Here is a 16242-nt window from a genome sequence, read left to right as displayed (position 1 = left end):
CTGCAGCCCCAAAGCCACTACAGCAATCGCAGTCCCAAGCCATTACAGTACAGCTCCCCATATGTGATCCCCAAGCCATCTCCACAGCCCCCAGGTGGCACCATCCCCAGCAATCCAAACAGTTCTTCAGGCAATCCATATGGGGCCCCAGCAGCAGCGAGCAAACTCAACCGATGAAAACTCCAACCAGAAGTAGGGCATCAGGATGGGTCAGGCAGCGAGGAGGAGCAGAAGGGGTCATTTTTTTTTAAAACCACCTGCCTAATATTGTGTAGGTCCCCTTTGTGCCACCAAAACAGCTTTGACCTGTCAAGACATGGACTCCACAAGACCTCTGATGGTGTGCTGTGGTATCTGGCACCAAGACATAAGCAGCAGATCCTGTAAGTCCTGTAAGTTGTGAGGTGGGGCCTCCCACCTTGCTGGACTTGTTTGTCCAGCACATCCCACAGATGCTCGACTGGATTGAGATCTGGGGAACTTGGAGGCCAAGTCAACACCTTGAACTCTTTGTCATGTTCCTCAAACTATTCCTGAACAATTTTTGCAGTGTGACAGGGCGCATTATCCTGCTGAAAGAGGCCACTGCCCTTAGGGAATACCGTTGCCATGAAGGGATGTATTTGGTCTGCAACAATGTTTATGTAGGTGGTATGTGTCAAATTAACATCCACAGGAATGCCAGGACCCAAGGATTCCCAGCAGAACATTGTCCAGAGCATCTCACAATCATCAGAGCAGTCCCCCTCCTTCCATTGCTCCATGGTCCAATTCTGATGCTCACGTACCCATTGTAGGCGCTTTAGGTGGTGGACAGAGGTCAGCATGGGCACTCTGAACAGTCTGCGTCTACACAGCCACATATGCAGCAAGCCGCGATGCTCTGTGTGTTCTGACACCTTTCTATCATAGCCAGCATTAACTTTCTCAGCAATTTGTGCTACAGTAGCTCTTCTGTGGGATCAGACCAGATGGGCTAGCAATCGGTCCCCACTCACATCAATGAGCCGTGAGTGCTCATGACCATGTCGCCAGATCACCGGTTGTCCTTCCTTGGACCACTTTTGGTAGGTACTAACCACTGCATACTGGAAACACTACACAGGACCTGCCATTTTGGAGATGCTCTGACCCAGTTGTCTAGCCAGGACAATTTGGCCCTTGTCACAAAGGTCTCTCAGATCCTTACACTTGCCCATTTTTCCTGCTTCCAACACATCAGCTTCGAGTACTGACTGTTCACTTGCTGCCTAATATATCCCACCCCTTGAAAGGAGCCATTGTAACAAGATAATCAATGTTATCAATGTTCACTTCACCTGTCAGTGGTTTTAACATTATGGCTGTATATATATATATATGTGCATATACATCAGGAAGTGGAAGGCTCACCACTGTTTTCACTGTAATTGTGATTTGCAACAGAGGATTTTATGAACGCCTGCTGCTTCTTTAAAGGCTGTGTTCAAGTTGCTGGTGAAACCTTCCCAGTATTATGACAGATGCTTCATCCCTGAGCTGCCACTGGCCTACTATATTCAGCACCATCAGCTTTGTGAAACATCCATTTAAACGATTACAAATGCTAGCGAAATATGCATACAAACCGGTCAAAAATAGAGCCCACTCCAGCACTGTGTGCACTGCTCCGATGCACATGGAGACCTGTGGCCAGCAAGATACCATCTTTTACTGTGACCGAACGGTGTGAGAAGGAGGCGATGAGCAGCTCATTCCAGCCTTAGGAGAACAGTAAGATGAAACATCAGGAGGTGAAAAAATATTAGTAAGCAAGGAGGGATACATGTAGACAACATGTTCTCTTTGTCAGTATAAGCAACTCTTTTTGTTAGTGTAGCAGTGTGATATTCTCAAGAGGTGTCTACTGGTGCAGGTGGGAAATATTTGTAGAGCAGAGGATAGTGTTCCTCAGTTTTTTTGTGTGTGTGTGTGTGGGTGTGTGTGTTTGTGTGGCTTACCTGCCCGAAGCAAAATGACCTGATCATCCAGGGGAAGGTCTGAGAAGTGAGGTATCCTTTTAGCCCATTCGACCAGTGTGAAGAGCTGCTTGTCTGCTGCCTGGCAGATGTTAGTGACTGGGTCATTTGTCTGAGAAAGAGAGAGAGAGAGAGAGAGAGAGAGAGAGAGAGAGACAGACAGAGACAATTATTTTTTTACCAACAATTAGTATTAGAGACCTTGCTACTGAACTGGCTTGCATAAGTAAACTTTATAGGGATGTAGCCAAACATGAATAGACATTGTTATTATTATATATTTCTTTAAGAAAGCTTGCCATAAAGGTTCACAGGGCAACAAAAAAGTTGAATGAGCATGAGGTTTTTACTTTCATGCAGTCACAAGCAAGTGGTCAGATATGAAGCTTGTGGGACAAACAGGCCATGTTTATTAACATGAACTAATAGCGCTGTGGCAATGCATTTACAGTGTTCCTTCATTACAGCTGCCTGGTCAGGGCTGTGGTGGTTTAAATTAGGCTGCTAGTTTGTTTATATTTTGGGAAATCCAACCAACTAAATTCATTAGAAAATATCATGGGTAGATTAAAAAAGAAGAAAAAAAAAAAACAGTCCCACAATCTTCTCTAGATGAGACCAATTCTGAACATGAGTGAACTGTCAGAGTCAGAATTCACATGCTATGCTGACACTGCTGACATTTCTACCTATGGGTTTCTTCCAGTGTTTCCAGGGTCATTAGTGGTAGGACTTAATAAAAAAAAAAAAAAAAAAAGAAAAAAAAACGTTTCAGTTAAGGCCATAACCACTTCAGTTTTAAATTCGAATACAGACAGAGGCACTGCTTTACCCCCATAATACTATGTGTATAGTATTACAGTTACTAAAGTAGAGGCTCTGGAGCAAATATTGTGCGAGGAAAAAAGGCTTACAGTCATGGAAAAAAGAAAGTACATCCTCCTCAATTCTATGATTTTATCAGGGCCTAAATTGTGTGGTCCTCAACTAACTTCTATAAACAAACAAATAACCTCAGGTGACAACAAAAAACACAACAAAAAACAGATTTCCATATGTATTCATTTGTCTAAAAAGTAAACCAACACTGAAACCCGGTGTGAATAAATAAGTACACCCTATGATTCAGTAACATGTAGAACCACATTTAGCAACAATAACTTGAAGTAATCTTTTTCTATAGTGGTTTATCAGCCTCTCACATCGTTTTGGAGAAATTTTGGCCCACTCTTCTTTACAACAGTGTTTGAGTGCATTCGTTTATAAACAGCTCTCAAGATCCCGCCACAGCATCTCAATGGGGTTGAGGTCTGGACTTTGACTTGGTGATTCCAACACCTTGATATTTTTCTTCTTTAGCCAATCAGGTGTCGATTTGCTGGTGTGTTTGGGATCATTGTCCTGTTGCATGACCAATTTCAGCCCAGCTTAAGCTGCTGGACAGATGGCCTCACATTTGTCTCAATAATATTCTGGTATGTTGGAGTTCATCGTTGTCTCAATGACTGCAAGTTTCCCAGGTCCTGTGGTTGCAAAACAAGCCCAAATCATCACCCCCTCACCACCATGCTTGACAGTTGGTAGGTGTTTGTGATGATACACTGTGTTTGGTTTTTGCCAAACATGGCACTGTGCATGATGAGCAAACATCTCCACCTTGGTCTCATGAGTCCAAAGGATATTGTTCCAGAACTTTTGTGGTTTGTTCAGATGCAATTTTTCAAACCTAAGTCATGCTGCCATACTCTTATTTCATATTTAGGTTTTTATTTATATCTCTTATTTATATGAGCATTAAACAATCTGATCTTGGACTGAATTTGCTGAGATGCCCGCTCCTGGGAAGATTGACAACTGCCTTGAAGGCTCTCCATTTGTAAACAATCCTTCTCACTGAAGAATGGTGAATTTCAAATTGTTTGGAGATGGCCTTATAACCCTTCTCAGATTGCGGAGCACCAACAATTGCTTCTCTGAGGTCATGGCTGATGTTCTTTCTTCTAGACATGATGTAGACACACACCTGAGTGCTCCAGAACACTAAACTGCCAAAGTTTCTGCTTTTATAGAGGTAGTCACACTTCTTGATGATTAATTTATCTTGTGAATTTCATTAGTAACACCTGGCTGCTGATTACACTCTTAATGATTATGGATGTAGGAAGCATGTAGCCTGCTTATTTTTTCCCACTTACGTTCTGAATGCTAGCTTGCTTTTTGGGAAAAATTAATACATATTGAAATCTCTTGTGTTATTTTGTCACCTGAGGTTATTTGTTTGTTTATTGAAGTTTGTGAGGACCATACAATTGTTATTTAGGCCCTTATAAATAAAAACATAGAATTGAAGGAGGGTGTATTTTCTTTTTCCCATGACTGTAAGAGTGAATAGTGAAAACTGCAATATCTGCCTCTGCTGCGCTGTGTTTGCAACTGTCCAAGCAGTGCATAAGTCCAGAGATAAATCTGAGGTCTGAAGAGTGATATCTGCCATTTCAGCATTAACTCACTATGTGAGTTTAACCCAACTCGGAATGTGGCCCAAAATGTAGATCATAAGATTACTATACTTTATATTGATATTGCTATTGTTTTCAGCAGAACCATTTCAAATGATCCTAAATGACTGATTGGACTGATTAGTTTCATTTACTCTTAATTGTCTCTACATGCACAGGCTCATATTAGTTCAGTTTTCATCAGAAATGAAATAAGAAATACTGTAAATCATCTAGTTTCATACTGTGACAGTATATAATTAAAGAAAAAGCTCATCAGTTTTCTAAACACACTCTTAATGCACATGAACTAGAAATGATTTGAGCCATAAACCACTGGTGTTGTAGCTTGCTAGTGTTATTAATAACATAGCATGAACTCCGTGTTCCAGTTAAGGACTTACAGAGTTTGCTGGACTGTCATCTGTGTGTGTTTCAGTCTTGGGTTCCACTGCGAGCTCAGCGTCCAGGATCTTCTCCACAGGCATGTCCTCATTAAAACTGCTGGTTGACTCCACCTCGTTATCGCTTTTCTCCTTCCCACGCTGCCTCTCTTCCTGAACCGCTACAGTAAGCCAGGAGGGACATAATTACAGTCCTTTTTAGCATGTATCTATTATTTGATACAACACTTGTTTTGTATTTGGATGGATGTATTTGGTGTTACTTTGGTACTACTTTTATCTGAAGTACACACACACGTACGTGCACACACACACACACACACACACACACACACACACCTTCCCTCTTCATGCCCATGGCCAGACACTTCTGGTAGCGGCAGTATTGGCAGCGATTGCGCTGGCGTTTGTCAATCAGACACTCCTTGTTGTCTCGACAAGTGTAGGTCAGGTCTTTCCGGATGGTCCTCTTGAAGAAACCTTTGCACCCCTCACAGCTGTACACACCATAGTGTTTTCCTGCATTCACGGCAAAGCCACAACACAATCTGTAATCCATAAAGCATACACAAAATGGGAATAGCTAGGCCAAAAAAAGCACCCAATTTTCCCAACCCCAAATGTACTCAATCAGCACAGACATGGTTTTGACTGACACATGACTTCTGTTACCTACTAACATTGGCCTCATTTATCAGTCTTTTAGTGTAGTGTGTAAATGTTTGTGTAAGCCAAACTGAACTAAAAATTTCTGCTGGATTTACAAACATTTGGGAAACACTGATTTTCTTCGTATTCATAGATATATGGCAATCACCCGCAAATTCCCAGGTGCATGCATGGCACAACTGATTTGCATTTAGTGGTGCACGCAAACTTCCATAAAAGACAAAGCTCACAGAGCGTAAAGTGCAAAATGACTATGGCCAAAGTAAAGAAGAATTTCTCAGAGGCAGAGGCAGATAGAAGAAAATATTATTTAGCAGCATTACCAGCAGTCACAGCAGCTGAAAAGGCCAAAATATGGAGAGAAACTAACGGTCCTCATTGAAGCTGTCTTGGAAAAGCAGGACGCTATGCTTAGCATGGTGAAGGAGGTTGCAGCAACTTTAAGAGACATGAGTTGAAGTTTAAAGCAAATATGCCCATCACTGCAAAATGTGAAAAGGTGAAAATAGAGCTTACCATATAAACTAAACAGATGCCTGATTTTTTCCTGTTTATGCCAAAAACCTTTGTTTACCAGACGTATGATGAGGAGCTGACGTGCAGTAACAGAGTCAGGTTAAGGCTTGAGGTGGAATGTGCTCTGATGTATTCAGCAACACACTGGATGACGGCACGCGGCACATTAGGGAGATAGTATACGGCTCATTGTAGGTTGAAACATACCAGATCGATCACTTATCTCTCTCTGAAATGTGTCAGTTGCAAGCAATCCGAACACAGTCAAAATTAGACATGCACAGGAATGGCACAGGATCTTCTTGTTGCTGAATTAGTGCTGGCTCTAAATAGTTACACAGCATTGAAAGAAGATGCCGTGGTAAACGGAACGGGTTTTAATTATAAAATATTAAATTTATATGATTTATGCATGAGATTACTGTGGATGGTACCACTTAGAAACCATGAAGATGGCTTTGGACTGCAGTTGATACGAACAGTTTTGCTACGATGGCTTAGGACTACAATTGCTATGATAGCTTTAGACTGCACTTTTCTTACTACCATCGCCTCTGGCTTGCTCATTAGGGATAAATTGATAAATTTAAAATTTTATATCCTGAATTTATATATTTTTGTAAAGCTGCTTTGTGACAATGTCCACTGTTAAAAGCACCATACCAATAAAATTGAATTGAATTATTGCAACATTTCTGAGTGTTGTCCTTTTAGTGTTAGTCACTGCAGGAAGCAAGTGGTTGAACATTAAAATCTATTCTTGTACCAATGTCTTTGAAAAGATTTTTGTTTGTAAACACTGAATAAAAACTTGAAATAACAGGTTTTAATAGTATGGCACCACTCTTTTCTATGCTTCATTATCATCAAAAAGTAAACATTGTCGCTTGAAGAAAACACTTCTTGAAGTTGATGTGTTGGAAACAGGAAAATTGGGCAGGTGTAAGGATCTGAGTGACTCTGACAAGGGCCAAAGTGTGATGTCTAGATGACTGGGTTAGAGTATCTCCAAAACAGCAGGTGTTGTGGGGTGTTCCCGGTATGCAGTGGTTAGTACCTACAAAAAGTGGTCCAAGGAAGGGCAACCATTGAACCCGCGATAGGGTCATGGGAGCCCAAGGCTCACTGATGCCCACGGGAAGTGAAGGCTAGCTCGTCTGGTCCGAGCCCACAGAAGAGCTACTGTAGCACAAACTGCTGAAAAAGTTAATGCTGGCTATGATAGAAAGGTGTCAGAACACACAGTGCATCGCAGCTTGCTGTCCATGCTGACCCCCATCCATCACCGAAAGCGATTACAATGGGCACGTGAGCATCAGAACTGAACCATGGAGCAGTGGAAGAAGGTGGCCTGCGCTGACGAATCATGTTTTCTTTTACATCATGTGGATGGCCGGATGTGTGTGCGTCGCTTACCTGGGGAAGAGATGGCACCAGGATGCACTATGGGAAGAAGGTAAGCAGGTGGAGGCAGTGTGATGCTCTGGACAATGTTCTGCTGGGAAACCCTGGGTCCTGGCATTCATGTGGATGTTACTTTGACACGTACCACCTACCTAAACATTGTTGCAGATCATGTACATCCCTTCATGGCAACGATATTCTCTAATGGCAGTGGCGTCTTTCAGCAGGATAATGCACTCTGTCACACTGCAAAAATTGTTCAGGAATGGTTCGAGGAACATGACAAAGAGTTCAAGGTGTTGACTTGGCCTCCAAATTCCCCAGATCTCAATCAGATCGAGCATCTGTGGGACGTGCTGGACAAGAAGTCCGATCCATAGAGGCCCCACCTCACAACTTATAGGACTTAAAGGATCTGCTGCTAATGTCTTGGTGCCAGATACCACAGCACACCTTCAGAGGTCTTGTGGAGTCCATGCCTCAACGGGTCAGAGCTGTTTTGGTGGCACAAGGGGACCTACACAATATTAGGCAGGTGGATTTAATGTTATGGCTGATCAGTGTATCTATATCAGATGGCATTTTTAATAAGATAGCCCTCAGCATACTGTGCTGATTGTATATAAAATCACAATGATTACCTGAGGAGCGATCACCACAGATGGAGCAGATGTGTTTGGACATGGAGCCAGGACTGGTGCACTGGTAGCTGTTGACGTTGGCCAGAGGTGGCAGACCAGGAGGAGGCTTCACATCCTCTGAGCTGCTGACACTGCTCAGAGAGTTCATCTGCAGGATGAATACAGAGAGGGAGAGAAACAGCGAGAGAGAGAGAGAGAGAGAGAGAGAAAGAAAGAAAGAGAGAAAGAGAAAGAGTGAGCTAAGATCAGATCTTGCATTATTGCATCGACAGGCACACACAGTGGAACTGTGAAGTTTTCTGCCTGTGTCCATTACTCTATAAACACCATCCATCCATCCCTCTTTCTCTCTTTGTCACTCTCTCACTATATCTTTCTATCACCCTCTCTTTCTCTCACTCTGTCACTTAGTTGCTCAGATGTATGGCAATGTATGCTTGCTACGCACCTGCCAGTACAGGGCAGACATCTCAACACATACACACAAATCATTTTAAATCTTTTCATGATTTCTGTCCCCACTGTAAGCTTCTGTTTCCCGTATTATCATACCCTTGACCTTATGAATGTGTTACCAACAAGTGTGTGTGTGTGTGTGTGTGTGTGTATTCACATTCAGTCGTTTTTGAAGACCAAGGACAACCAAATGTCCTCACAAACACTGGGTCCTCACAAAAATACAGTGTTTTACATCTTTTATTTGAAAAACTAAAAGAGACAAACATTTCATTCTAGTTACTGAGGTTAAGGTTAGGCTTAGGTTTAATACAGCATCAGTTAGCTACAGTGATCTTTAGAGAGAGAAAACCAAAATGTATTGCAAAAGTATTCAACCCCCCGAATAACAAATGATAAATGCACATATTCTTCCTGTCAGTATTTTTATTGCAAATTCATGTTCTTTAACAGTGAATCTTCAAAGTCAAAATTAATTATTGGTCAGCAAATATTTCACTCAAAATCAAAAACTGAAAAATCCTACTTGCATAAGTATTCAAACCCCCAGGTTGTGAAATATTAAAACACCTCCCATTTGCTGAACAAAAATAACCCCAGTTGAACTGTGATTGAAGAGAGGGTCAGTCTGAAGGAAATAAGTGAAAACAAAGACTAAGAAGTATTCTAAGAAAGTTAAAGTAAGCACTTTTGGATCAATAGTGAGGAAGTGCAAGCAGCATTACACCACCCAAGCTCTACCCACACGAAACCTTCCCTCAAAACTCAAAAACAAGACAGAGAATGGTGAAGGAATCCATAGTGAGGACAACAGTAACTCTGAAGGAGTTACAGAGTACAGAGGCTGAGAGTGGAGTGAAGGTGCACCACATAACCATTTCAAGAGCTCTCCATAATTGACAAGTATATGGGAGGCATGGCTAGAAAGAAACTGTTGCTCAAGAAGAGCCATATGAAACCATATGAAAGCTCAAGAGTGACATTAAGAGCATATTGGTTTGCAATAAAATACTGTCTTGAACAATCTATGTAAGTGTCAGATTACAAATCCGAATAATCAAAGATTTATTTTTTATTAGCATAAATTATTTAGTTCTACTCTAAACACTCATGTTCTGTCAGCACTTCTGGCTATAAAACACAGCCAGTGCACTTTTTCCTTTCAGTAAATGACCAATAAAAGACCATTTAAGTTAAAAGTAAGCTTTTTTCTGAATCTGTAGTGTCCATGCACTGTTCAAGGACTGTGACCCGCCAGAGGTGTAGTTTATAGTGAATTATTAAACCCCCTTCCCCAACTGAAGCCCACATTTAAAAAACGGCTTCTCAGTGGAAATGACATGAAGTGAAAAGGCAAGGAGAGAAAATGATTGCTTCTATTTATGACTTCTTCAGATAATACAAACAAAAGAGACACAAGGTTACTTTGCACAACTGAAAATGGATTTTATTTCAAAACACTCAATTTCTGAAGTAACTCTGTTACATTTATTTACTCCTTGAATTTTCTGTCAGGAAACTGTTTATCTCACAAGGCATGTGGTGGGTCACACAGTAAACATTTGCTGCACAAACCAACCTCATCTACTCCTCATCTTAAACTCGTCTCCAACCTTAACCAGGACTACTCTTACTGTCAAAGCCAATAAATGTGATATATGACATCTATGTGAGACTAAGCTATTTTTAGATCTGGCTTGCTTACTGAGACTGCTCAGTGGTTACCAGTGATACCAATGTTTTAAAGCATGTGTCTAAAACTCTGTGCACTTTAGGAGTAGCCACTAAGGCAATATGAAGTTCTTTTCTTTTACAATTAAAACCCAAACAACATGTTCACTTTTACCAGAGCTACACAAATGGCCCTGAAAGTAGAGACTGTTGGTATAGGACAGATGGGGCCCAGTCTAAGCTTCTGTTAGGGGACTCAAGATTTCCGGCCTGATCAGAATTTAGCATTTTTACCTGTGGGCTATTGAGGGCGCCAAAGCCCATGGCAGGCGTGGAGGGTAGTGAGACAGAGGGCGAGCTCATAGAGGAAGTGATGACCGAGTAGCCCATAGCCGAAGGGAGCGGACCTGAGGTACTGATGACGGACGCATGATTGATCATGGAGCTCATTGATGGAGGCTGCGAGAGGGAGGAGTTAAGCGCCCCAGGTGAGTCTGTGGGAAGAGACAAACAGTTAATAATATTCATGGTATGATAAACTGTCATGATTTTCAATAAAGCACAGTATCTGTTTCCAGCTTTCACAGATGATGGCATTACATGACCCATAAATGATTTGTTTTGGAAAATTACTAGAACACTTACTAGAATGTACTTTACAGGATTGCTCTTAAGATCTTATTCAAATATGGACTAGTTTTATATGGGCAGGTGGGGTAATGTAATTATCTCTGGATTTTAGTCTCATCTGAATCTGTCATGTCAGTATTTTTTACAATATAAAATATAATATTAAACTATATCCTATCTAACTGACATGTTGGTAAAGAGATGTTAAATCCTCTGGGAAAGGAAGCTTTGCACTTTTTCTTCAGTACACTTCAGGAAGCGTTTGCTCTTTTCTATTGCCTCCCAATAAAACAAAGTACTGGCTGAGTAAAATGCAGAACAATAAAATACAGACGATATTTAAAAGGATGTGTCCTTTTGGGTTATTGAGCTCCTTACACAGGTAACTGTAACCTACTGCTGATAAAACACAGCATACACAGCCACAAACCCTACAAGAAGAAGCTATAATAGAAGTTAAAACGATCAGTATATATTAATACAAATATGTATGTAGCACAGAGGTGTGATGACCATGCGTTCCGAAAGAAGACACTCCCATCTCTGTGATTTATACAGAAGTTGCTTATCATGTTCAATCATAATTACTAAAGATTACCTAACTGACACACATCCAGAAATCTAACTCCATCAAAATAGAACTCTAAACTCCAGATGTTCAAAAACCCAGCTGTATTTTAAGGTAATTTTTGATCATCAGATTTTTTTTTAACATTCCAGAATTTCACCAAAATGCAATAATAGAAGTAAAGGAAACTAATTCAGAAAGCCTCTACTCTGTACCTAAACAGGCTGAATTACAGCCGTAATTGCAACAATACACCACTAACCATTTTATATGAAAACTGCACACATTGTTTCACACGCTTTACAGTGTAATACGCAGAAACCTCAGCAATGAAGTGCCAGTGACCACTCTCTCTAAACCTGACATTTTCATTACTTCCTCACTGTTCAGGGTCCCAGAAACCCCAGTGCATGTATAAATAACAATAATTTAAGTTTTAATTTTTACTAAGAGAGTCTGCTTAAGAAGGCTGTCAGTCAGCTGCTAATAAAACACACTGTAGCTGAATGGGGATGTGGTGATACCCATATATGTAGTTAATAATGGATCTGAATCTTAATATAGGAGAGTTATCAACTCTCAGAGATTAACTTACACCACATTATAGTAAGCTTTCTTTTCCAGAATTCAATCAGACTGTCTTTCAATCTTTATCAGAGAACAAACTGCCCAACAAAGAGGTTTTTAAAATGTCCATGAGTGGCTCCTCCTCCACTCTCCTTTCTCAATCTCTTGCTCACTGGCTGTGACACAAGACACATTCTGACAGTGGCTTTTAGTAAATGTCACATTTTGATCCTGAAGCGAGGCCAGAAGGCCTGAACACAGCTCAGAACAACCTGGCTTTTCACTCTCATGCCTCACTGAAGTGCTCAGGTTCACTGCAGTGTTTCAAACAAATACTGTTACAACTACTTCTTGGCTGAGTATATGCACCTTTTTGGCTAATCCGCCATCGGTTTTGATATATGACAGATCAATAACAACTTTGTAAAAAGAAGCATGAAGCTGTTAATTGATAAAAAAAACTGTCTGCCTAGACTAGAAATGTTGTACAAGTAAATACTTCATAATATAATTCTGCATTTGCACATCTCGCACATTCGATTCTTATATTCTTAGAATATAATTCTGCATTTGCACATCTCACACATTCGATTCTTATATTCAGATGTTCCTGAAGGTGTGTGTGTGATTATGTGTGAAGGTATACCTATAATACAGGCACATCTGTGCTCTTAGAATATTTTGAAAGAGCATGTCGTGTTAGCTTAATTTAAAAACATTTTTGAAACTTTTTAACACCCAGTTTTTAACACCCAGTTTTCTCTCTAATGTATGGTGTACTCACTCTAGGCGATCTGTACCGTGCCCGAGCACAGTTGACCCTCAAAGTGCAGTTCGTTTGACTAGTGTGATCGCTCCGTACCGTGTCCGGGCACAGTACACTGAACCATGCCCAGGCCTGCTTGAAGAGGTGGGCTCGGGCATGGTTCACTTGGAGTCAGGCGCGATACGCATCTAGTGTGATCATTAACTGTGGCTGAGCACAGAACTAGAAACATGACATCGTTGATGCAACTGTTCCATTTAAAACATGGCGGTAAAGGGATCACTTTGGTCTATGTCAGAGGTGCAGTGTTTACTGGAAATTTGGGCAGACGAGAGTATACAACTTAGACACAATACACAAGAACTCTGAGATATTTGGTATAATAGCTTCAGGTTCAGTATATAAAGCATATGGATGCACTCTGTAAATCTGGCAGCTCATCGGACAAAACGGATAGATTCCAGTGGTATGATGCTGTGGACAATATAATCAGCCTTAAACCAAATAGCGAACCTAAAGTTTTGGAGTCGCATTCAGGAACACCATCTGCACCATCTGACAACGTTACGGAGGACACTGGCCTGCTTAGCCCACTGAGCATTGAGTAACGTTAGCCTATGCTAGCTCTTATTTGACGGTTATGTTGATGCTCAGTCATTCAAGATCTGTACATGCCAGCATATGGTCTTTGCCTGTGATTATTAAGATGAGCAAATATTTATATTTGTTTTTACAATGTTTATTTTGCTTTTATTTTGACAGTCACATCACATGAGACCTCTGATAGTAGTACACCTGATAGAACACCCTCAGTACAGGGCAAGAATAGGAAGAGGAAGATGAAGACAGATGTAAGTGACATGATGGCGGCCTTTATGGACATGCAAAAGAAACAGCATGATGAATTCACACAAGGGGAGCAGCTGCGTCACCAGCAAGAGAAGGAGATGCTCAATAACTGGATGAAGGCACAAATGGAGATGGAGGAGCATCGGCAACAGGTACAGAGGGAGGAATGCCAAGAATTAAACAGGATGTTCCAGCAAATGATGAACAGACTGTTTGATGCCATGATGCCTTCATTCCAGCAGCACACAGCCTCACATTCACAACATCACCATCCCCCTCCTCTGCACTATTCCTACCCTGCCCATGAGGAGAAACCACCAGCCCACACTGATCAGCCCGTTCAATCAACACAGGTCTATCCCAAACTTTAAGCTATAGGCCTAGTTCTTTGTTTGCATACAGTCAATATTGTGTAATTGGTTTATATTTACAAGTATTATTGTAATTACAATGCTGCTTTTGTTCTGTACTGTAAGACTTATACCTGCTGATTTATTTCAATGCCTTAAACAGTTGTGGGGCCTAACATATATCCAGTAGGTCTGTCTGAACACTAGGTTGTTAATTCTTTTTTCATATTTTGAAGAATGTTCATTATAATGCACTTTATTCTATGTTCAGAAGTAATGCTACCACAATATACGTAACATCTGCATACTACATACATACTACATACTATTATCATAAGTAATGCTACCATTTTTTTTTTTTTTTTTTTTTTACTTCACACAGAATTATTTTCCCAGTAGTGCCTTAACACAGTTACACTTATGTGGCCTATATATTTGAACACTTGTATATGAACAAATATATTTTTATTTTTACGTGTTACCACTTCAGTGGTGTGTTCTGTGAAGTACTGACTTTTGACCGTTGGAAGTACTTCAAGATTTTGCTTTGAATAAAACATTTTGGCCATCAGCCAATGTTTTGTCTGTTATAAACCAATAAGGTCCACACTGTTCTTGGAATGAACAATATAAATTTATTGCCAGCATCAGCCAAAAATTTACAGTTCATGTTATCAAAAAAAAAAAAAATGCAGTACTATGAACAATATGAATTTATTGCCAGCATGTGCCAAAAATATCTCAACAGAAATACTTTGAGAAATACGAACACAAGGCATCTCTTGAGGCATTTGACATGGTGTTTGCATTAAGAAGATTCCATTCACAGGTCTCATTTTCTTCATGAACATCGATATTATCATATTCCTCACCATTAACTTCACAAACATTGAAGCACGCAACAGGCTGCAATGATAGTGTTGATGTTGTCGATGGCATCTTCTTCATTAGGCACTGCCATCTTCCCTTAAGATGGCCAAATGCCTTCTCCACTGTCATCCATGCCTTGCTGAGCCGGTTGTTAAAGGTGAACTGTGCAAGAGTTGTTCGTTGGTTTTCAGGGTATGGTTTCATCAACCATGGCAGTAGTGGATATGCTGCATCCCCCAACATCTCCACTGGCACATCTACTCCTGCAAACCTCTCTGTGATATTAGGCAACAGTGTACCACTCTGCCCCTCCCATAAAAGGATGAACTGCTGTACACTCTGGCATCATGGACTTTGCTCGGCCAACCCACACTGATGTCCCAGAACCGAAGTCGATGTTCAACCACACCTTGCAGCATGACAGAATAGAAACCTTTATGGTTGTAGTAGTCTGCAGGCCTGTCAGGTGTAGCTAAAATCCCAATATGAGTCCCATGAATTATGACCTTGATTTCATGTTCCGAGGGTGTTCTGATTTAGAGGGAAAGCAAATTGTTCACAATTACAGAGGCAACATGATGGCAGTAGTGACTGCGGTAGACTGGCCAATCCCAAATAAATGGGAGATGGTTCTGAAACACAGCGTACACACGTTGCTCCACAGGCACTGGTTTCCTGAATGTGGTTGTCACTCTTTGAAAGTGTGGCCATAGGATGTTGCATAACTGCAAGAATGTGGTCTCTCTCATTCTAAAATTTATCTTCCATTTACAATCTGTCCAGCTGGTGACAACATGCTCCCACCACACACCACATCTCTGGAGAATACAGAAGTAACGTTAATTGTAAGTTAATTGTTGCATAGACTATTACCTTACAGCACTTTGAAGTATAATAACATAAACAGTAGACTGTGTTTCAGTCATTATGCTAAGGGACAGACCAATATTTTGTGTCAGATTACAGTAACCTAATCACAATAAAGTTAGCTAATGTTAACCAGTAAAGGCTACTACTTGTGTGTGCACTACTGTCATCATTACAACAATAAACATCTTCTATTACTACTTGGATAGTACACTTTTCAATTCATTTGAGAATATCTGGGTTCATAACAGGTTTGTTTCTCATCTTATTGATGAACGAGAATTGTAGTCGGCGAGTAAAGCTGCAAATTCCTCCCTCAATGGAATGAGGGTAATGATATGTGCAGCATGATTAAGTGAAAAACTCTGAGCTGCATAAGTGATAAATCTATTAGGCATGTGAGAGAGCCGTGTGGCACTGCGCCCCAAACGATTCCAAATAAGCCACAAAGCAAGTAATGTTATAATGATGGACTCCATTATGCTGTGCAAGAGCGCTTTTCTTCTTGTTTTCTTCAAA

General features: G+C 40.8%; 1 protein-coding gene across 2 annotated transcripts in view; it reads right to left on the bottom strand.

Annotated features, from left to right (window-relative positions):
* Positions 1–16242, bottom strand: part of rxrgb (retinoid X receptor, gamma b) — a 46083-nt gene that overhangs the window by 6373 nt on the left and 23468 nt on the right. Inside the window, exons 1-7 of one of the 2 annotated variants that reach the window (XM_026946896.3) lie at positions 12806–12957; positions 10551–10750; positions 8130–8277; positions 5239–5418; positions 4900–5060; positions 1980–2109; positions 1608–1740 (exon numbers count right to left, since the gene is read on the bottom strand). In XM_026946896.3, coding sequence (XP_026802697.1) covers positions 1608–1740; positions 1980–2109; positions 4900–5060; positions 5239–5418; positions 8130–8277; positions 10551–10706 — 908 coding nt within the window. In that variant the 5' untranslated portion in view covers positions 10707–10750; positions 12806–12957. Of the gene's footprint in view, positions 1–1607; positions 1741–1979; positions 2110–4899; positions 5061–5238; positions 5419–8129; positions 8278–10550; positions 10751–12805; positions 12958–16242 lie in introns of those variants that run through there. The other variant, XM_026946895.3, reaches the window with a different exon arrangement.

The sequence above is a fragment of the Pangasianodon hypophthalmus genome, chromosome 19 (assembly GCF_027358585.1).
Source record: "Pangasianodon hypophthalmus isolate fPanHyp1 chromosome 19, fPanHyp1.pri, whole genome shotgun sequence".
Taxonomy (NCBI): domain Eukaryota; kingdom Metazoa; phylum Chordata; class Actinopteri; order Siluriformes; family Pangasiidae; genus Pangasianodon; species Pangasianodon hypophthalmus.
Note: the sequence above shows the minus strand (reverse complement) of the source record. Positions and strands in the feature narration are given on the sequence as shown.